At 45.2% G+C, this 23496-nt stretch overlaps 1 protein-coding gene across 1 annotated transcript in view; it reads left to right on the top strand.

Moving 5' to 3' along the window:
* The window catches only part of CWC25 (CWC25 spliceosome associated protein), a 167688-nt gene that overhangs the window by 70198 nt on the left and 73994 nt on the right, over window positions 1–23496 (top strand). Inside the window, exon 6 of the mRNA XM_086924324.1 lies at window positions 19218–19287. Within this exon, the coding sequence (XP_086780450.1) occupies window positions 19218–19287 (70 nt within the window). The remainder of the gene's footprint in view (window positions 1–19217; window positions 19288–23496) is intronic.

Below are 23496 nucleotides of genomic sequence, written 5' to 3'. Positions count from 1 at the left end.
TGGCACACAGTAGAAGTGTGTAGAGTTCAGTTTCAGAGAGTGCAGTGTTGCAGCATAGAGTCCAGCGCCATAGAGTGTTGTAGAGTATGGTAGCATACAGGGCAATGGTACAGAGTAGATAGGTGTAAAGTGCAGTGGCATATACTGCATTGATTTTGAGTAAAGTGGCGTAGAGTACAGAGGTGTAGAACAGAGTGGTCTAGAGTGGATTACAGTGGCGCAGAATAGATTGAAGTGGCATAGAGTGGAGTGGAATGACGCAGATGGTGTATCTTACTGTGCAGTGGTGCAGAGTAGATTAGAGTGGAGCAGTGTAGACTGCAGTGGCGTAGAGAGTAGTGGTGCACAGGACATTGGCGTTGAATGGTGCCGTGTAGAGTATAGTGGTATAGAATGCAGAGTCTTAGATTAGAGTGCCAGAGTGCAGTGGTGCACAGTAAATTAGAGTGGCATAGACTGGATTGGTGTAGAATGTAGTGGCGTAGAGTTTAGTGACGTATAGTGCATTGGTGGTAGAATGTATAGGCGTAGAGATCAGTAGAGTTGCAGAGTTTGAGTGAGGTGGCAAAAAGTGCAGTGGAGCAGAGTAGATTAGAGTTAGGTGGCAGAGAGTGCAGTGTTATGGAGTGGAGTGGAATGGTGGAGAGGTGCAGATTGGAGTGGTGCAGGGTAGAGACCAGTGGCTTAGAGTGGAGTGGCATAGAGTGCATTAGTGTGGCTCACTGGTTAGAGGCGGCAGACCCGAGAGCAGAGGACGACCCGGGACCAGGGTTCGATTCCCGGCGCGGCAGGTTTCTGGACCAGGGTCAGCGGACTCGATAATTCTCTCGCCTCGGTGCCCACTCTGATCAGCGATCACACTCGGCAACTCTGGGCATTAGCTTGCCTCATCTTCACTAACGGCCCCCCAGACCGCCGGGGATGCCTGGTCTCACCCTGGAGATACCCATTAAGGGACCATCTCTCAGGGAAGCCAGGAAGGGTTTCGCGGCGGTCGAAGCGCCAGGACGCCTACGGGTAGCAGTGCGCTATATAAATGCCTACACATTTACATTGGTGGAGAGTAGGGCAATGGCGCCGAATGCAGTGGCGATTATTGCAGTTGCGTAGTATACATTGTTTCAAAATAGAATAGAGTGGAGTGGTGCTAGGTAGAGTACAGTGGCGTGGAGTAGACTAGAGTGACGTAGAGTGGATTGGCATAGAGTGTACGGGTGTGAAGGGTTACAAATAAGAGTGCATTTGCATAGGGTGCTGTGTTGCTGAGGAGAGTGACATAGAGTGGAGAGGCATGGAGTGGTGTAGAGTGCAGTGGTGCATAGTAGAGTAGTGTGGGATAGAGTGCAGTGGTATAGAGTAGAGTGCTGCAGAGTAGAGTGCAATGGCGTGGAGCGGTGCAGAGTAGAGTGGAGTATGCATGTATTGCCATTACAGACAACACATCTTCAATTGAAATGACCATTACATTTGCACAGACCTACAGTTTAACTGATGAAAGTGTACAGCGTACATGCGATAATGTGTGGAAATGTCATCACCTAGTGTATTGATTTGTTTTGGTAGTATTAAAGTATTTGTTCCCACCACACTTCAGAATTACCCAAAAATGTGCTTCAACTTCCCCTGACGAGGCACCAAAGTGCTTTTCGGCGAGTAGCACGCTACTCTGGAACCCAAAAAGAATTAGTAGTGAATCAGTATAGGGAACTATGAAATTAATTTGAGCTTTGGACATGTGAGTTTATTATTTTGTTTGAAAAAGGATAGTGGAGGGATAGAAGATGGAATAGTTTGTATTTATATAGCGCTTGTTACCCCTGATGAGGCGTCAAAGCATATTTTGGGGAGTAGCACGCTACTCCGGAACCCAAAAGTAGGATTAGTGGTGAGTTATTATAGGGAAATTTGAAATTAATTGGAGCGGTGGACATGTGAGTTTATTATTTGGATTGAAAAAGGATAGTGGAGGGATAGGAGAGGTAAGGGTCTTGAAAGTGTTTATTTGGAGATCATGGCAGTAGGAATAGGTTTGGAATAAGCAAATGGGAGGTAGAGGGGGAAGAGTCAGAGAGAAGGGTTTAGAAAGGCTTGTTTGGGAGACCTCAATAGTAAAAGAGTTTGAGATTATGCATGCAAGGGTAGAAGAGGGAAGAGTCTAGAAAGGGTTATTTGGGGGATCATAGTAGAAGAATGGGAGTTGGGATGAGTCAGAGTGGAGGTTGAGGATATATTGAGAGAGGAATAGGGTAAGAAATAGGGTAGTGCATTGGAGAGAGTAGTAGAATGAGGTTTGGGATGAGTCTGAGAGTGAAGGTGAAAGATATATTGAGAGAGGTATAGGGTAAGCATTGGAGATGCTGAATTAGGAGTAAAGTAATACACACTAAGATACATTGAAGGTATATATGTATAACTGAAGGACTGGGTTTTTCTAAGACCCAGCGGTGCCAGGGGTAACACCTAAAACCTTCGTGGGTAACCTGTTCCGGCGTACAAATGACAGAGACATGGGACACTTCCTTCAGCGTCAAAGATTCGAGGTTTATTACTGCAGGGAACACAGAAGTCACAGGAAGTACAACACGTGTAGGTTCGAGGAGACTGCTTCAAATTGTATCTGTGGATCGCTCTTCTTATACAGTTTTTGAGCATAGGATAACATGGTGCACAAAGGATTACAACCTGGTTCCCATCGTAAAGATCATAGGGGGTCGCTTTCATGTATTCAGAGCCCGGAACATAATTACAGTAACATTTGGCAGTTCCCAACTGTAAAAGTACATCTTCCCACCATTAGTACATTCCATTCAACAGTAAACGAATCGAGGAAAGGACAGACACCGGTGCAGAGGAAGACGAGGACAGTGAACAGAACGAAAAGGGTGTAAAAGGGGTGGTACCAGGAAACACGAGTTGCAGGCATCAAAGGGGACATGCCTAATGAATGCACAACTGAGACAATAGACCGGCACGGCAAGATGAGCCTCGAGCGGGGCCATCTGCCTTACAGTGTCATCCCCCTCATCATAAAGACACCTTCAAAGGAAACATGTCTTCCGCAAGAGTTTGGGAATCCCAGGGTCGCGAAGCGGACAGCGTCCGCTCGCTGGCTACTTGAGGGCAAGAAACAAAATGGATGCCGTATCTAAGATGGAACCCGTGGGTTCAGATGAAGAAACCCACGAAACAAACGAACGGTTTAGGCTAGCACAGCGAAAACGCGTACACTCACTAAACACGTCATTTGCGGTTCATAGATACCAGACTCGACCATATTCGTGCGAGTCAAAAACACCACTTACAATTGTCACGGAACCTCAGACGCTCCTTTTGCCCTCATGTAGGCAAGCACTAGTCGGAATCATAGTCGATCTCGATATTCATCAGACCATCTAGATGCTGTTGCAACATAATTCTATCCATCAGTGTTCCTTTGGCAACAGGCGGCTGCCTTATACACGTCGTAGCACAGAGGCCACATAAGGCAGGACCACACTGCACACAAAGGCAACACGTGAACAGAAATGCTACAACAACCCCGATGATCATCAGAATCTTCCAACCCCAAGTCGACATTAGGCCCCAAAACCACCCGAGAAGCGTCCAATCCCCTACGTCCACGTGTATGGACTCAGAGATCTTATGCAACTTCGAGATGGCTTGATAGACAGTCGGAGCGTTGTCTGGAATGAATATACAACAACTCGAATGGATCACCTTACATACTCCACCTCGATCTTCTAAGACAACGTCTAAAACCATACGATTTTGCAACGTCATCAACCTATCCGCCTGAAGCTCTGCTGTAATATTACCAAGGGCACTGGCAGTGATATTAGCAGTCGATTCCACCACTCGAGTCAACTGTCTCAAGTTCCTACTATTAACCATAGGTCCCCAAAACGGAAAGAAACCCTTGAAAAAGTCTCCTGCCTCTTGACCGGCAGTGTCCTCTTTGCTAATCACGCCCCTCACAACTCTAGTCTTGTGGTAATCTGAGGCAACTGTAAAAGTCGGTGGCAACAAGTTTGCAATATAACAGGTGCCCGCGAAGTCCAGGGGCAACCATGTATATGCACGGTCGTAACAGACAAAGTACGTACCCTTGGCAGTCAGGAGAACAGGGGAAGAGAGCATTGGTAAGACATACGTCTCAGAGCAAGCACTCTCCCCAAGGTGAGCTCTCGGGCTTCGGACACGACCTTTCAGACAGAAATTACCAAGGTGGGGTACGATCCATATTGGAGACGAGCTTCTAAGCTGTCTTTCGCCCACGAGCGCACTATACTCAACCTCACTCAGATCCCTATAGGCTCGCACCTCTTCCTCTGGGATGAGCGACGGCTCATAGATATCCCTATCTAAATCAGCAATCGCTATCACCAAAGGCTTATGGTACGGACCGGGACCAAAGTGGGGAGGACGTGGCTCTCTATTGGGGTAGGAATCTAGTGCGCTTCGAAACATTGTTTGAAATGCTCGAGCTGAACCCTGGGAACTGTAAGGAAGGACCAAGTACGGAATTCCCATATCGGCGGTATGTGGCATTAACCCACACACCCAACAATTGGTAGTGTTCACCACTAACTGATGCTGATGAAGGAGCTGAACGAAGGAATTGTTCATGAATTCCGCACGTCTAACCTGCTCGTGTTGAGGTAAGATGTGGAAGGAATGAGGAGAAACAGTGGAGGTAGTTTTAGGTTCAGAAGAAGGGGTAGGTGAGGCAGTAGGCAACAATAACTGTATCATGTAATACACCCCACTCACCAATAGCGAAGAAACAGTTAAGAACAGAAGGAACACCTGAAACATGAAGCATTTTGTATGTGCAATTCTGTGCAACTCGAATCTATGGGCCTGAGCCTTTTCCAATTCCGACAACTTCGAGAAAGCCATCCTCTAAAACCGTCCGCAACGTTCTTGACGCACTTCGTTCTGTGTAGCAGTAGTCAATCCCCAGGAGTTCCCAGGAATCGACGGTCTTCGGCCTAGTGTCAAGACCTACTAACCAGAAGGAAGTACCCGCGCGGCCCTACGGTCCACCCGGATGTGAGGTACTTTAATCAACAATATATACAAAATCTGCTAGCTGTGGAAACAAAACACATATGCGGAAAAAGACTCAAATTTACAAAAATCACAATTATAGAAGTGTGTTCAAACTGGACAGTGATAATGGGGTAACATGGATGTCCGGGGAGAGAGCAAAAATATTTTTATTAGTCTCTAGTACTGGATCGAAGAAAATATCGGCTTCTCCCAGGACGTGTCTGTTCGTCAAACAATTGGTCCGATGATGAGACAGAGTTCTGTTGACCAGTCAATTGTTCAGATGTTGAATTTTTCGGTGACAAATGTTCAACAATGTCGTTCTGCTGCACTGAGGTCTCTCCGACAGGCTGGGCGTCGCTGAAAGGAACGAAAGTCGGTACAGTTTCAACTTCAGACGAGGCGATGCCCTTCCTCACCCACGAGTCTGCTGGTAAAGGTATAGGTACCTTTTTGGGATGGGTGGCATGCACCCAGTTCTTACGCCCTTCCAAACGAACAGCAGTTCTCGTGGCAAGGAGCACTTGGTAGGGTCCGGTAAAACGAGGCTCAAGGTTACGCTTCCGGGTGAAATTCCTCGTCACCACCCAGTCTCCGGGCTGGAGCTGGTGGCCTGGACCCTCCGTCTGCGTCGGCAGTGCTTCAAAGACCTGTTGGTGAATTAACTTCAGTTTAGCAGTCAGATCATGAAGATAATCGATCAACATCGGGTATTCAAGATCAGAGAACACACTGGGTCTAGGGACCCCCCAAACATTGGCAGGGCGGCCGAACATTATCTCATAGGGACTGAGCCCTACTCGGGAGTGTACAGTCGCCCTTGTTGACAGAAGAGCTAAAGGCAAAGCGTCAGGCCACGAGAGACCAGTCGTAGCCTGAATCTTCGCTAGTTTCAGTTTAAGGGTGCCATTATACCCTTCAACCAAACCTGCTGACTGAGGATGATTGGCGCTGTGGAATTTCTGTGTAATTCCAAGGCCCTTACACACATTTTTCATCACACTCCCTACAAATTCACTTCCGTTATCAGACCATACAATCCGTGGCATTCCATACCGAAGAAAGTATTCCTTCAGTAGGATTTTTGCAGTGGACAGAGCAGTGTTGTCTTTAAGAGGGTAGGCTTCAATCCATCGGGAGAATGCGCAAACCACAACTAAAACGTACTTCAAAGTTATTGCGTCATTAGATAAGATAAAACAAGATATCGGGAATTTTTTCCGGAATGCCTTAGACACAACAATAGAGTTGGACTCAGCAACTATTTTGTTGGGAATATCCCCCAACGGACAAATTAATTGTAAATATTTTCTGTTTGTAGCAATGTCGATTTTTAGACTGCTTGTGGCCTCAACTTGGTTAGATCCAAATCCTCCCACGTATCATCAATGGCTAGGAAAAACTTTGTCAATACAAAAATTGGAAACAGCTATTTACTCTAGGAAAGGGAGAAAGGGTAAAAAGCTGGGTATACAAATCTGGGGTCCTTTGATTCAATGGAAGGCTGGAACTGAATAAGGTATTTTGAGGAATGTATGTATTATGGAATGTTAACATATATTATTTGTATCCGTATATATTATGATAGGATCTGTATGTAGTATGTATATTGTAATATTTCACTTTCCCTTTTTCTTTTGAATATGTAGTTGAGTATGTGGCTGCCTTATGAAACTTATTGTGCCTTGTCCATGTAATGGGGGAGGGGGGGGGGTTGGGGGGGGGGGGGAATAAAATGTGGGGAAAAAAATTATCAATAAAAATATTAAAAAAAAAAAAAAAAAAAAAGTTATTGCATCGCTCCATATGGATGAAGTCTAGCTGAATCACTTCAAAGGGACATGAAGGGGGAGCAAAATGGCCAGGAGGTGTAGGGGTTCCCTTACCAGGATTATACATCATACATATCATACAATTCTTGACCAATCTCTCAGCACACTTAGTGATACCATCATTCTTCCATACAGGGGACAACAACTTGCAAATACCTTTCGCACTAATATGTGCCAAGCCGTGTGCCATCGTCACAACAGCTAGCACATACGCATCCGGCAACATCCACCTCTTATGCTCCGACAAATCAATCCAGCAGCCATTTGCATCCAACTTTCCCGTACTCTCTTTCCACTTCATCTTTTCAGTCTCGGTGGCCTCATTCTGAATCGCTTTCACACTCTCGATGGTATCTTCACACATACCCGTTTCTGTAGGCCACCTTACCGAACTCGTCACATACATTCTAGTGTTAAGATTTCGGGCAGTCTCCTTAGCAACTTCATCCGCAAACGCATTGCCACGACCAACATCATCCGTCACCTTACGGTGTGCACTACATTTAATAATCGCCACCTGCTCGGGCAATGTAAGTGCATCCAAAAGATCATTCACAAGCTGTCCATGCTGAATCTTCGTACCATGCGACGTCATGAAACCTCTCTCCACAATCGTCCGAAACTATGGGCAACGCCAAATGCGTATTGGCTGTCCGTAAACACATTCACCCGTTTCCCTTTCGACAACACACGCTCTAGTCAAGGCAATCGGCTCTGCCGCCTGTGCAGAATTCTGATTCAGTCTCGCAGTCTCCACAACCGTACTCAACGTCACTACAGCATAAGTAGTCGTCACATCACCATTCGGCAACTTAAAACACGACCCATCCACATACAAGGTACCATCGGGTCTTCCAATGGAGTATTTTTCAAGTCAACACAACCTTTTGTTTCCTCCTCAGTTCGTAAGTAGCAGTCATGAGGTGCTACTTCGTCTGATTCCATACTGATTGGCAACAAAGTCGCCGGGTTCAGGACATTACAACGTTTTATTTTAATGTGACTTGCCAGAAGCGTCAACTCATACCCAGACAACCTTGCACTCGTCAAATGTTGGGTTTTCGACGATTCAAGAGAGTGTCAACTGCATGCGGTACCATCACCGTAAGCATATTATCCATGACCAATCCTGCAGATTGTCGGATGGACACCGCAGCTGCCGCTGTTGCTCTCAAACAACTCGGCAATGCTCTAGCTACCGGGTCCAAGGTCGAAGAAAAATCTGCACATGGACGTTGTTTACCACCGAACTGTTGCGTTAAGACACTCAACGCACAACCTTCCCTCTCGTGAACGTATAGTGTAAACGGCTTACTGTAGTCAGGGGTACCCAACACAAGAGCCGAACACAACGCATCACGCAGTTCAGAAAAACTTTTCTGACATTCGTCCGTCCATGTTAAAGGAGTTGGAACATCCTTGCACGTAAGAGCCACCAATGGTTTCGCTAGCATAGCAATGAAAAATTTGGAATCCATTGCCTGCAGTATGACGTGATACCTAAAAAGGCACGCACATCTCTCTGAGTTGTTGGCACAGTCATTCGAGCAATCGCTGCAATTCTCTCCGGGGTCAACCTTCTTCCCTCCTTTGACAATAAGTGACCTAGATAGGTTACTTCTTGGCAACAATATTGCAGTTTAGAAGGTGACACCTTGTGATGTAAGTCACAGAGATGCTGCAACAACGACACCGTAGCAATTTTGCAAATGTCCTGAGTATCTGCAGCCACCAATAAGTCGTCAACATATTGGATCAAGGCCGCACCAGCCGGCAACACAAACGCATCAAGTTGGCTCTTCAAGGCTTGACTGTATATCGATGGGCTCTCACAGTAGCCCTGAGGAGCACGTTTAAACCTAAAGCTGCGGCCACCAAGTGAGAAACCGAAAAGGTCTCTACTCTCCTCAGCAATCGGAATGCTGAAGAACGCATTCTTCAGATCGATCACTGAGAACCAAGATGCAGAGGCTGGAATCAGAGTCAGTAGAGCCGTAATGTCAGGCACCACAGGGAACTGAGGAATCACAATTTTATTCACCTCCCGTAAATCGATAACAAAACGATAAACAGGAGGCTTTGATGGATCAGTACGCTTCAAAATGGGTAGCACAGGACTATTGCACACGTTTCCCCGAGTCTCCTCGATAACATCTTTCTCAATCAAATCGTAGATGATTGCTAACAGCGCTCGCTCACCATCAAGGGAGATACGATACTGGGGAATACGTGGCAAACGCACATTAGATTTCACGTGAACAACATAAGGGGAGATATCAAGCAGGCCCACGTCATTGGGACCTGTTGACAACAAAGTTGTAGGAAGAGAACTCAATTCCGGTGGGAGCTTATCGAGAGACAAGTACATAGGAGAGATAACTCTCTCACCCAACGTAAGCTTCACTCCCGCAGGAGAACAATACAAAGTCGCATATAGTCGTTTCAGCAAATCCAAGCCCAAAAGATTTTCACCACAACCAGTAGTCAAAATCAAGGGAGCTTTCAGCTCACGAGGCCCAATTGCAAGGGGCAAAGGGCGTGAAACCGGATTGCTAACAGGGGCGCCAGAGAATCCAACGGAAACATTTGTTAAGCCAGACAAAGGTGCGCCAGGGAGTTTCGAATGCATGATGGAACTTTTCGCTGCACCAGTGTCCAACAGAAAAGGCTCAACGACGCCCGAAGTGGCAACTGCGACGTAAGGCCCTCTCTGATCAACCGGAACTGATACCACTCCCTCTCCTTGTCTATGGCTGTCCTAGTAATTACTGTCGTCAGTGCCCTGATCGACGTAATAGTCATCCACATTATACTGGGCAGATCTGCCTTGCGACGATCCACGCTGATCAAAACAATTATTAGAATCAGAAGAATTAACAGAACGATCATTTTGAGCACCGCGGCCTCGACCACGTGATGCTTGTTGAGGACCACTACGACCTCCTCTAGATGAATTACCACTATTTCGATCACGCAATACTGGACAATCGAATTTCAAATGACCCTCTCCCCTACAGTAGGCACACTGATTGTATTCCAACGTAGATCTCTGCGAAGAGGAGTCATTTCGTGATTGCGACCTATTCGACTGAGACTGCGATCGATTCCGCTGTTGTGAATCATTCTGATTCAAACGTGGAGGATACGCTTGTTGCAACAACACTTTAGTTTTGAGCTCTTTTGTCTTTTTATCGGCACGATCATTTTCCTCTTTCTCCCTATTTTCATAATATTGGGCCGTAGCCAATATCTGAGCAGAAGTGGAGACAGCCCACGCACTCTCTGAATTCCTTAATTTATTGCTTAAATCCGGCAGCAAATTAGACACAAATTTGTCCACAAACAACCTTTGACCTCCCTCAGTGCCCATATCCTGACCACTATGATCGATGAATGCCTCCTCAAATCTCGTAAAGAAATCAGAGACACTCTCGTCCTTCTTTTGTTTGCAAGCGGACAATTTGTCCCAATTCACCTTCATAGCTGGCATAAGCGTCTTCATAAGAGTGATTATTCTCTGAGGGAGATTAGCAATCAGCTGTTCGGGTTTAGCCCCACCAACTTGCAAGGCATCCGCAGCAAGTAGTGCAGCCCAGTCACCACCTAATTCTGCCACATGATTTTCTTGACTAATTTTCGCCCAAACCGGTTGCGGAACTACGTTACCGAACAACATATCGATGTCAGCAAGGTTCATAACCGTAGCATCCACTAGCTGCGACAATTCTTTATAGTACCCTGCGGGATTTTTGCGAGGGTCAGGCAAAGATTGCTTTACCTGCAAAACTTCCGATCGTTTCCACAGAAGATGTATCCACACTCTCTGAAAATATGGCGGAATAATGAGATTAGCATTAGGATCGCCAGGCATCCACAGCGGTGGAACCTCGCGCATGGGATACTGACCAGGCGCTGCTGGCGGTCCCTCAATGTCCTCTACAAACAATGCCCGAGGCACTATAGAAGGACGAAAAGATAGCAACTGCTCGACAGCACGTCGAACATTGCTACCTACCATTATACCACTCGCAAACTGAAGCTGAAGATTAGTTAGGGCAGCCAATACCTCATCAGACGCATCAGCCGATATTTGATCACGTAAAAGTTTGCACATTTCCTCAAACACAAACCTCTGTGTCGGTATGTTGAATTGAGAAAACGTATCAAGTACTACACGTGGAGGATTCCTAAGAGGGTACCTAATCCAACCCATCGCCATATTATATAGTGAGTCACGTTCCCTACTACCAGGAAGCTGACTTCGTCTTTGGGGACCTTCGGAACCAGCGGACTCAAGAACTGGTCCAAGAGAATCGAAAAAGTTAGCAGCAACAGAAGGAACACGACGTCGAGCAGATGGGGTAGTAGAGTAACACACCGGGGTAACAAGAGAAGTGTCGGGAACAGAAGGGACAGCAGGAGTAACCAGAACAGTAGGAGCAGCGGGAGCAGGAGTATGAGGAAGTACAAGCGGAGGAGCAGTAGGGACGGGAGCAGGCAAGGGAGCAGGAACAAGCGGAGGAACGGGAACAGGTTGGGGAACAGGAACAGGAGCAGAAGGAGGGACAGGGGGAACCACAGGTACTGCGGTACCATGTGCATACGGAGGTGTTGATTTCATAAGATAAGACAATAAAGGGTCCTCTACTATGTCCTCCTTCTTATCCGTACCCGTCGGTAAAACGGGGTAACACTTATCAACATTCATGCGCTGCAATCTATCGAAAACTTCCTTTTCCTTTTCCTCCTTATCTCGTTGAAACTGCTCTGCGTTTCTTACCGTGGTGACAATCCCTTCTCTCTTATTACGTTTAATCTGCTTGATTTCTTTCTGCTTGGCTTCTTTACGCCACAACCGAAAGGAATCAAACATGGCCGGCCTTGCTTTTCTTTGAAACAATTTAGCTTCAAGATTATCTAAAATCGGGGCCTCAAAACTACCATGAGGTGGCCAACTAAGGACACCGTCTTTTTTAGTGTAACAAACCCAACACTCATTGAATGCGATTGGACCTAATCCGTGTCGACTGTACAATTCGTAAGTTGGAGTTCCAACCGGAGGTATCGGACACGAGTCCTCCAGTCGGGAATCCGTACCACAACCTCTAAAGCAACTGAACAAAGTACTACGGCCAGGCATCATGCACACTAACCGAGTTTCACAAACTTCAAGGGTTATAGGAGTACAATGTCCCTGCAAAGAGCAAAAACCCTCGGTTTTTGGCGACTGCAGACGTCAAATATCACAACAAAGAACGAAATACCAAGAACCACAAATGCAATGGAACCATGCAACAACTAAGCACCCACAACAAAGGACTCTGGGAGCGACCCACAAATACTTAACTCAAAGATCAATGGCGTCACCAGGAAGGCCCGTCAATCGTCTCGCTGTACCAAGGTCTACGCCAGGCGCCAAAACAGGTCTACAGTCAGGGCAGCAGTCCGTCGCAGCCGTCAGGAGGCGAGGATCTTCGCGGGAAAAGTCGTCGGGCCACTTGTTTCGACAACAGGATCGATGAAGCGGGGTGCACCTTCCCTCGGAGATTTCACACGAAGTTCCTCACGATCGTCGGGCTTGGACCGGTACCGCTGATGCAGCCCTACGTGGGGCGCCAACTGAAGGACTGGGTTTTTCTAAGACCCAGCGGTGCCAGGGATAACACCTAAAACCTTCGTGGGTAACCTGTTCCGGCGTACAAATGACAGAGACACGGGACACGTCCTTCGGCGTCAAAGATTCAAGGTTTATTACTGCAGGGAACACAGAAGTCACAGGAAGTACAACACGTGTAGGTTCGAGGAGACTGCTTCAAATTGTATCTGTGGATCGCTCTTCTTATACAGTTTTTGAGCATAGGATAACATGGTGCACAAAGGATTACAACCTGGTTCCCATCGTAAAGATCATAGGGGGTCGCTTTCATGTATTCAGAGCCCGGAACATAATTACAGTAACATTTGGCAGTTCCCAACTGTAAAAGTACATCTTCCCACCATTAGTACATTCCATTCAACAGTAAACGAATCGAGGAAAGGACAGACACAGGTGCAGAGGAAGACGAGGACAGTGAACAGAACGAAAAGGGTGTAAAAGGGGTGGTACCAGGAAACACGAGTTGCAGGCATCAAAGGGGACGTGCCTAATGAATGCACAACTGAGACAATAGACCGGCACGGCAAGATGAGCCTCGAGCTGGGCCATCTGCCTTACAGTGTCATCCCCCTCATCATAAAGACACCTTCAAAGGAAACATGTCTTCTGCAAGAGTTTGGGAATCCCAGGGTCGCGAAGCGGGCAGCGTCCGTTCGCTGGCTACTTGAGGGCAAGAAACAAAATGGATGCCGTATCTAAGATGGAACCCGTGGGTTCAGATGAAGAAACCCACGAAACAAACGAACGGTTTAGGCTAGCACAGCGAAAACGCGTACACCCACTAAACACGTCATTTGCGGTTCATAGATACCAGACTCGACCATATTCGTGCGAGTCAAAAACACCACTTACAATTGTCACGGAACCTTAGAAGGAAGGTAATCTATCCAGATTTAAGTTGTATTTGCTAAACTCAGACTTTCAAGTGTTGCTTTTCTTAAGAAAATTCATTTGTTTACATAATTTATAAAACATTTTTTAATTCCTTAGTGAAGCAATTGTAGATGCATAGTGATGATAAAAATTTACTTATTTATGCAGTGACCTATATGCATGTTAAACATAGAATGATATAACCATAAGTAGTCTGTACATTTCTTAAGCAGAACTAACAAATATCTCTATATTTATAGACATTAATATTAAACACATTAATACAAAGGAATGTACACATCTAGGTACATATATAATCCAAATAAATGCTCATATACACAGGGATATGCTGTATATTTATGATTTAGTATGGTGGTTATATGGGGAAGATCTAACTCTTGAGTAGTCTTCTGAAGGTTAGGTAAGGTAGTTATTCGTGGTTCTTATGTTGGGGGGTATAGAGTTCTATAGTTTGGTTGCTTGGACAGAGTAGGATGTGCCCCCTTTGGGTTTTTCTCTTGTATGGTGAGATTTTGAGGCTCGGCGCCAATCTAGAGCAGAGGTTCCTTTGTTGAATGTATGTCATTCCTATTCCTGATGGAGTGGCCCTGTTCTTTGTATCGCTTTGCAGGTGAAAACAAAGCAGATAGAATGTTGAGCTTCTGGCAGCCAATATAGGTCCTTCAAGGCAAGGGAGATGTGGGCTTGTTGCTTTATCTGTAAGAGTAGTCTGGCAGCTGACTTTAACTTTTGTTGTGTGCTGGAAAAAAAATAACTTCTTACAGCCTTCTGACCAGCACCCCCTCAGTAGCCAGCTTGATTGTCACATAAATTCTCTCACTTTGAATTCGGAGAAAGAAAAGTAAACACAAAGCACCCTGGAAGACTGAGCCTGACATTGGACCCCTGCCTTTGATTGCACATCAATGTGACAATATGAGAACAAGATCTAAAGGCCTAATTACAAAACTCCAGTACTAGTGGAAGAATACAGTAAATCATGTTTGGGCAAGAGAAGGGACGAATTCAAGCTGGACAACCTAAAACTAATAAAACCAGCAAATCTGACTTACAAATCACAAAGCCAATGGTGAACAATGGCGAAATGTATTCCCAGAGAAGCTTTTAGAATGTCCACAAGATGTCGTTAGCAAACCAGACAACTGCGCTGTCTGATGAGCTTAGACCTAAAAAGGTATAATACAAATGTACTGCAAATAATGTCCACAGATTAAGTAACACTGGCTGGTTGTAATGCGGGATAAAGTCAAACTTTATCCCGCATTACAACCAGCCAGCGTTATCTAATCTGTGGACATTATTTGCAGTACATTTGGCATGGTTCTATGAGACTTATCGAACATTGGGTGTTCTTGAAGCCAGGATGAATTTAATACTGTGATTTTATTGATTTTGCTTCTATTGTCACAATTTTGAGAACGTTGCACTAACCTTACTTTCACTTACACGCTATTCCTCGTTCACTTTTAGGGGCACTATTGTTATTTGATGAAAATTGTAAATAATATGCTTAACACAGTGTGATTGGATAACAGTGTGTTCCTATTTTGCTGTATGTATTCTTATCTTTCATTTATTGTGTCCTACCTTTCTATATAATTGCTCCTGGGACCCCCCTTTTCTGTATCATAGACCTAAAAAGGGGCAGTTAAAGTGATCAAAGCTGGAGGAATGAATGAGTTTTTTTAAATGCAACAAATAGAGATGATCAGTGATAGTCTCCAGCGCTAGCTGCCGATGCAGTGGCTTTGTGTGTGACATATTGCCCTTCTTAATTAAAGAGTAGGCTGTGTTGCTTCTAAGTAACAGTTGTATATTTTTGTGCCACTTGTGGATCTACATAATCTATACATTTGATGTACCTGTCCTTATTCTTATTGGATCCATTTTTACTGGCATCACTCTCTTGCAAAGGTAAGGTGTTGCTGAATATATAAACTAAACCCTGAATTACAGCTACAGCTGATGCCCACAACAAAGTTCCCAAGAGGTACCAAATATTGTGGAGCCATATCTTAGAAATTCCTCTTGGCTACTAAGAATTTCACTTAGTGTTGGCCCCCAACGTGACAGAGGATGGTACCATCATTCTAACTGGGAACTAAGATTTATGGTTATAGACTAACTGCGACTTTAAGAACCGATACCTGGGTTTTACGTTGGGACTAAGAAGACAGTTTTGGGTTTAGGAAGACTGACCTCAATGGAATACTACCCAAAGATGAAAGCATGAGCATCCTGCGGCTCAATTTGATCAGGTATAGGCTCAGCTGGTGTACCAAGTAGATCATAACCAGTGTATGCTCATCACACTTGTCCTGCAGTGTTTCACTACAGCTTTTGCTGTTTCTTTTATTAGCCATCTGGGCTGCAAGGTCCCTGCAGCTACTGGGCAACTAATTTCCTCCGTTAGGTTCTGTATAAAACGCAAGGTCCATAGATCCTTAACCTGGATGGTATTGCCAATTTGTTATAGGTAAGGGGAGGAGGTTGACTCAAGGCACTGGATCTTTCTGATCTCTTTTTATAATAGTAGGGAAACAAGTGAGTGCATACTCCTGCTTAATTAATGTTGAAATTATTTTGATCAAGAAACTGTATAGTTCCAATTTGACAGTCTTTGTATTTATAATGTTTTATTCTTTTATCTTCTGCTTTTAATCTCCATCCCTATTTCATGATACATAGGTTGTCATGATTTTCCAAGGTATTACAGAAAGTTGTTGCATCAGCCGACACGTGTTTCGCCCTTTGGTGGTCAGTTTGACCAGGGCTTTCTCAAGGCTTATATAATCTGAACAGGCAGAGTTTGTCTTTTGGCATAATATTTGGCAAAATGTTTTACATCAAACAACACAAGCCGAAACAGATATATTTTACAATCAACATGCAACAGGTCCTGGGAAAAATCCCTTGTTAGGATGAACAAAGTGACATGTTCTTTTCCTCATCTTCTCTGTGTGCCTTTCAATGCATGCTTAATCAGCTAGGCCTTTGTGTGTCATTTAGGTCAGGGACTTGTGCTTTCCCTATCTGGGCAGTTCCTCTTTCTCTTCTGTCAGGGCTGAAAGACGATGCCTTATTGTCTGCCCTTATGGCAGAAAACGGCAAACTGCACCCTGTTCTTTGAAAGGTATCTTTGTACAGGTACTGACAGAACGGTCTACGCAGGGCAAAAGGCTAAATGTTAGTGGCTTGAGGAGGGCATCCTGTTTTGGCATCAAATGGTGGGAAGCTTCATTGGAAAAAAAAACTAAAGACTACTCTAAACGGGAATGCTAGTCTTTCCATCCCTTTCCTGCTGCACGAAGAGCCACACCTAATTTAAGTCAGTTGGGATAATCTGTAGACTGGGGTCAGACAGCGTTCTATTGGCTCCCCTGATTAGGCTGGGCTCAGCATAAAACAAGGAGGAGAGAGGTAGGTTTTAGGTACAATGAAGGAAACTCTGATTTAGTTGGGAGCAGCTACTTTTTCTGGGTCGGAAGCCAATGATCAAAGTGCCTTGAAGATCATCATGCAGAGGGGTAATAGGGAGTCTTCAGAAGAACCCATACACTGTGTCCTCCATATGGTTCTATACACACGCATACTTATTGCCGGGAAGGGCGCCAGTGAAGGGGGACTGAGCAAACTTTACATAGGTGTGGGGGCGGAGGGGTGCTAGTAGGCTGCTTCTCTAAAAACTGTTGTGAAAGAGCATGTACCTTTAAATTAACTTTCAGCTACCGAGAGCCAGGCACCATATAGCTTGGTATGATGGGCTTTAATATGAGTGAGGGAACTCTTTGATTGCAGCATCTCACAAGTAGTGCCTAGGCTCTATTGTTGAATGATGTCCCTGACTATGAAGGGCCTCCAGTGGGCTCACAGGTTGTTTATTTCAGTCGTGATTGAAGGTAGGGTCAGTGCCCCTAATATTGAGTACTACATTAATGCTGGTACCAGCTCCAATTTTTGACAAAATCCTTTAAAAGCTTACCATTGGGAAAAAATGTGTTTGGTACGATTACGAAAGCATGTTATGGCTACCCTTGAATTGCAGTTCTGGGTTTAAAGATATGCCACGCAACCATCATTTTGATATTCCAATAGAGCAATCAGATTGTTCTGTGAATTCTCTTGTCTGGGTCCACTTGCAGCAATATTTAGAAGCACTTGGTTTTCACTGTCTTGATAATGATGCAAATATCACCTAAAAAATGGTATTCTAAATGCTTCATCAACTTTGCAAAGGCAATCTGATTAAACGCTTTTAAGCAATCTAAAATACACTTTGAATTAGACGAAACACATGGATTTCAGTGTATTCAGGTTAAGCTTGAGATGCCAATACTAGGGTCAAAAAAGGGAATCTAACATAGTTGTGAACTAGTACATTTAATACAGAGGGTTAAAAACATGTCATATTATAGTGGTATAAGGAATTTTAACGAAACAAAAAAGCGGAGGTGGCTTACGTGAAAGCTTGGGATAAGTGTCTACACATATATCTGACTTATATTGGATGCAGAGTTGTAAGAAATGTAGAGTTGTAAATTCCTTTATTCAGTTCGGTAAGAAAGCATGAATGCAAAGCATGTAATAGATTATATTTTAGCCAGACAGGGTAGCATACATCCCGAGATTCCTTGACACTTCATTGCAAAGATTGCCTGGAAAGAGGGACAATACTTCACATATGGTGAAGTTGCCTCATGTCAGCCTAATACTGAAAGGGACTGCTATCTTCAATTATAAGATGTGACTGAACTCAGGGGAAATACTACCCTTTAATATGTTTTTAAAGTGATGTTGCCAAAACAAAATTTGCTTTCTCAAGCCATATATGTGTAAACTGATTGCTGGAAGATCAACGATCGTTCAATGTTTTAATAACCATATCCCACTTTCTCTTGAATTATGGTGGAATACCATTAGGAATTTGTGTATAAAGAAGAAAATCTCAGCTTCGTTCTACATAGACACTTAAAATGTGATGCATTTTGAGAGCAACAAATAGAGCAGGCTGGGATCCGCACTTACAAGATGGCATTACCGAAATATGTGCATTCAGTGTGAAAATAAATACAGTCTTTATAAAAATGTTAGTGATTATTCTTGGGTTCTTTATATGTGGGGTTCCCTATTATATGTTAAGATATCCAGATGTATTACGTTTAAAGTGCTCTAAGGCCTGACACACATTTTGCTGAACTATATATTAAGTATTCAAAGAAGAGTAATGTGGAGACTAAAGTTTAACAAAAAATGCATGGAGGAAAGAAAGTAGGATAGACCCATATTCAAGGAATATCAGTTTCTGATGAAAATAAGAAGGGGGTAATAAGAGGAAGGGTGTCTGCCTGATCTAATGGTTGGGGAACAGAGGCAAGTTGGAAAGAGGAGAGCAGGCATGAGGTTTTAGACAGGGTGGCGTCAATAATTTAGTCTTTAGAGTCTAGCTGCACTTACGGCAGTTAAAGATTAATGTGGAGTTAAATTCTGTTTCATTCTAATACAGTGTTTGTAATTGTATACGTCCATTGCCTTTTGATATTCCAAGTATCTGAAAGTGATTAAGTTCTAAAAAGTGGAATTGATGCCTGTTGATGTATTGCATCTATTTGTTAACTGTGAGGAGTGTTCAAATAAACATTACAGTGCCAATATGTGTGGCAGCCATGTGATAGATTTAAGTGGAAGTTTTGGTATTTTGTGTCGATAAATGTATTACTGAGGGCCATGGTATTAAAATGAATTCTTTGCAACAGCAGCCACTGATATTCCTTTATTTCTCTTAGAGCCCAGAAAAAAATGGAGACATCATCTTCATCACTGATTCGTCCGAAGATCACTGGATACGGTTTACTGGTATGAATGTTGTGTATATATGTGATATTTGTGTAGCACAGATTTAGCAGAAAGGCAGTAGAACACTGTAAAGGGTCTGCGTAGTGCCTGTATATTTTTGTGTCCCAGATTGTTTCATTACCACAGTTTTATTAGTAACTCACCTCATTTGCTTTTTTTTCTTGTCGATCCCTTTTGCCCCTTAAAGATTTATTTTATTCTTATAAGCTGAAAGTACATACTTTCAGTGACCTGTAAGAAAAGAAAATCAACCCCTTTTTTGGCACAGGAAAAGAATTAGTGTCCACATGGCCTGAGAACTTTGGGCTCAGGAGATCGTGCCTCAGCCAGTAAAACCTATTGTACATTGATTTTTTTTTTAACATCTGGGAAAAGGTGCCTCTCACAGACAGTGAAAAATCCTGTGTTGTGAGCAGAGTTATTTATATATATTGTATTTTATAAAACTTTTAACAAAGTCAAGTTCTCCAATTTATACCTAGTTCTGGTGCACCATTCCAAATGTTTCTTGAAAGGTGCATTATGTGTAGGTTGGCCTTTGAGACGCGTTGAGTGAGGTGTATTGTTTCTTTAATGTGATGGGAATACGGTGGTGTGCCTAATGTTGCTGCGCATAAGCGTGTTGTGTAGTAAAAAGTGTTAGAATAGACACTGTCACACATGTAAGTACATACCAATTTTAAACAGGACAGTATCAAATGTAGAATCTTCCATTGATATGCAAAAATTGAGTCCACTTGGTAGCATCAGAATTCCCAAACCACTGGGGAAGCAGGTAAGCCACCAAACGTAACAGTGGGCCAACTTATTGGTGGTACTCAAGACCACCAAGATGGTACTATATGGAGTATCTGTCAAGTAGAGACAATAGAGCGAGAGAGAAGAAGGAAAACCATTGGGAAGGGTGGATGAGCAATGAGGACTGATACCAATAGTAAGTCTTGGTGGGGGACTAGAGTCAGAAACTAAAGGTAGTGCAAACATGCGGTTGATAAGGACCCCCTATAACAACGTTTATCAAGTCTAAGATATTGAAATCTGGGAATCATTATTTCAGACTCCATGCTCCAGACTCCATGTTCCATCAATCCATGCTAACGCCATGCATGGATCGATTCCCCCCTTTCCAAGTGTTCTTGCCTGGTACTGTTTTAAAAAATACAACGCCTCTCGATCAATCCGTAACCTCCCTGAAAGATATTAAGGGATCCTATGCTTTGATCAGTATATCTGTATCTTTAGTTGTCTCATGAGACTCAAGCTTAACTCCCTTTCCAATGTGATTTTGTGCGCAATGACCGAAGGATAGCTGCCCCTTTAGAAATGCATATCTCCCATATGCAAACTTTGAATGCGTCCCACTACCTTTCTAACTTGGACACCACCAATTTGTTAAAATCAAAATGTTCCAGAACGCCCAATTTAATTTCAGATCTGATTATGGGTTGGAAAAATTCTGTCCATTTCAATCATGAGGTGTCTAACTTTCAGACAACAGGTAAGATCGCTGAACTGCAGCTCGATTGGCAAATGATCTTACAGTGTTCTGGGCAAAATACACAGCTTTCAAGTGTATTCCAAAATGGACCGCAATGCTAGCCAAAAGTCTATATGGGAGCTGGTGTCATGCATCTTTGAGTAGAATGTGTATTCTGACAGAAGGTTCATTACTCTCCATACATCAACCAAAGTGTATCACTTCATAACGTGGGACACCTCGAGACTACCTATACCGGATGGCCTATCTTGCTATGGTGATAACACTAAATTGAAGTACCCTACCACAACATCAGGATATCCAAAAAGCTATGACATCTAAGCATATCAGCATCTCAAAATTCAGGGGACATCAGCATTCAGGCCATAGACATTTGCCAGAGCAAGTGGTGCTGAGTCATCTGGTCCATCACTATCACATAGTCCCTGCAGGTCCTCCACACACTCTTTCAAAATAACATGTACCAATGTATGTATACGAATAGCAAATCCCCTGAAATATGTGGCATATGATGAAAAACGTTGTCCTAATTCAGACGCAAAGGTGGATCGAACAGTCAGTGAAATGTCTTTCCTGAAGTAAAGCAATATCAATTTTATGACAATCCAGGCTTGGCTTTAACGGTTGTGGGTGGCCTTAAGGGGATTAATCCCATATATATTCCAACTGAATACTTTTAATATATTGTAAATCATGTTGTTTATTCCTGTCCATAGTTGCCTGAGATCGTCACCATATATAAAAGCTTACAGCACAAAAGCTCTGGCATAGCTGTCACCACCTCAGTTTGAAAGCAAAAAAATGTTTAAGGACCCCACAGACAGAAATCTTTATCCCCCTCCCTTGCCATCTCAAGTCGTCGGAAAAGACTCTTCTCTTGAAGCAACTCAGCAAAATTTACTTCGTGATCCTCATTGTCACCCTGGTTGCACTCTATGCTAGGGAGGAGGGAAGGGCTTGGGGAGGGGGTCCCTGGCACCCTTGTGCACTTGGCCCAGGACAAATAATACAAAAATATACCCTGAAAAGCCCACCCAGCTTTCATCATTAGCATAAATGAACTTACAAATGCATTCACTGAAGCATACAAACCTTTAAACAGATAAATAGGCAGCAACTAATATTATCAAAACACAGTTAACATATGCTCCCAGGACACCCCCGCACCGCACAGCCACCAGCTGCTGCGTGTGCCCCCCTGCCCGAATACCGCTCTCAGCCTCGCTGAGCCTGCCGCCTCTTCCCCGCCCCCGCTGCCCCAGCGGGATCGCTCTCCCTGCCTGTGGGCTACTGCGCTCAATCTGCTATTTTTCGCCACTGTTTCTGCATTTGTCCGTATTTTTCTCCCACTGAGCCTGTTTTTATTCTGTCGTATTCTTGTTTCCCCGTGTTCCCCTGTGCCCCCCGCCCCGCTTCCCGCCGCCGTGCCAGCGGCCACACCCCCTTTCCTTTGTGCACCCTCCCCGCCTCCCAGCTCCTCCTTCCCTGACACTTGGCCATATATGGCGACCGTGCAGTGCAGGTGAGTGTGACCTGCTCCCAGGACACCCCCGCACCGCACGGCCACCAGCTGCTGCGTGTGCCCGACTGCCGCTCTCAGCCTCGCTGAGCCTGCCGCCTCTTCCCCGCCACCGCTGCCCCAGCGGGATCGCTCTCCCTGCCTGTGGGCTACTGCGCTCAATCTGCTATTTTTCGCCACTGTTTCTGCATTTGTCCGTATTTTTCTCCCACTGAGCCTGTGTTTTTATTCTGTCGTATTCTTGTTTCCCCGTGTTCCCCTGTGCCCCCCGCCCCGCTTCCCGCCGCCGTGCCAGCGGCCACGCCCCCTTTCCTTTGTGCACCCTCCCTGCCTCCCAGCTCCTCCCTCCCTGACACTTGGCCATATATGGCGACCGTGCAGTCCAGGTGAGTGTGACCTGCTCCCAGGACACCCCGCACCGCACGGCCACCAGCTGCTGCGTGTGCCCCCCTGCCCGACTGCCGCTCTCAGCCTCGCTGATACTGCCGCCTCTTCCCCGCCACCGCTGCCCCAGCGGGATCGCTCTCCCTGCCTGTGGGCTACCGCGCTCAATCTGCTATTTTTCGCCACTGTTTCTGCATTTGTCCGTATTTTTCTCCCACTGAGCCTGTGTTTTTATTCTGTCGTATTCTTGTTTGCCCGTGTTCCCCTGTGCGCCCCGCTTCCCGCCGCCGTGCCAGCGGCCACGCCCCCTTTCCTTTGTGCACCCTCCCCGCTCCCCGCCTCCCAGCTCCTCCCTCCCTGACACTTCGCCATATATGGCGACCGTGCAGACGCGCAGCGTTCACGCGCAGCGAGCGCGCCGATTGTGCGCCCGTCCGCGCCTGGACCGCGCCCAGTGCCAGGACCCCTGGCCCTCGCAGACCCCAGCCCACACGCCGGACGTACGACGCCGCCACCCTCAACGCACTCAACACCGGCCGATTCCCGGGATGCTACCGAGCCACCCCGAGACGCACCCACGGACCCTTCGGCTGCCGCTTCTGCGAGTTCACCTGCACCCACCAAGACCAAGACGAGCAACAACAGCAGCCACCTGAAGTGCATCCTACTCAACACCCACTCCGTCCACAGACACGCCATCGAGCTCTGGAACCTGCTCGACACCACTTCACCAGATGTCGCCTTCCTCACGGAAACCTGGATGAACGCCTCTTCAGCGCCCGACATCGCCATCCCAGACGGCTACAAG

The sequence above is a fragment of the Lissotriton vulgaris genome, chromosome 5 (assembly GCF_964263255.1).
Source record: "Lissotriton vulgaris chromosome 5, aLisVul1.2, whole genome shotgun sequence".
In the NCBI taxonomy this organism is placed as follows: domain Eukaryota; kingdom Metazoa; phylum Chordata; class Amphibia; order Caudata; family Salamandridae; genus Lissotriton; species Lissotriton vulgaris.
The sequence above is the reverse complement of the archived record's forward strand: the minus strand, read 5'-3'. Positions and strand labels throughout refer to the sequence as shown.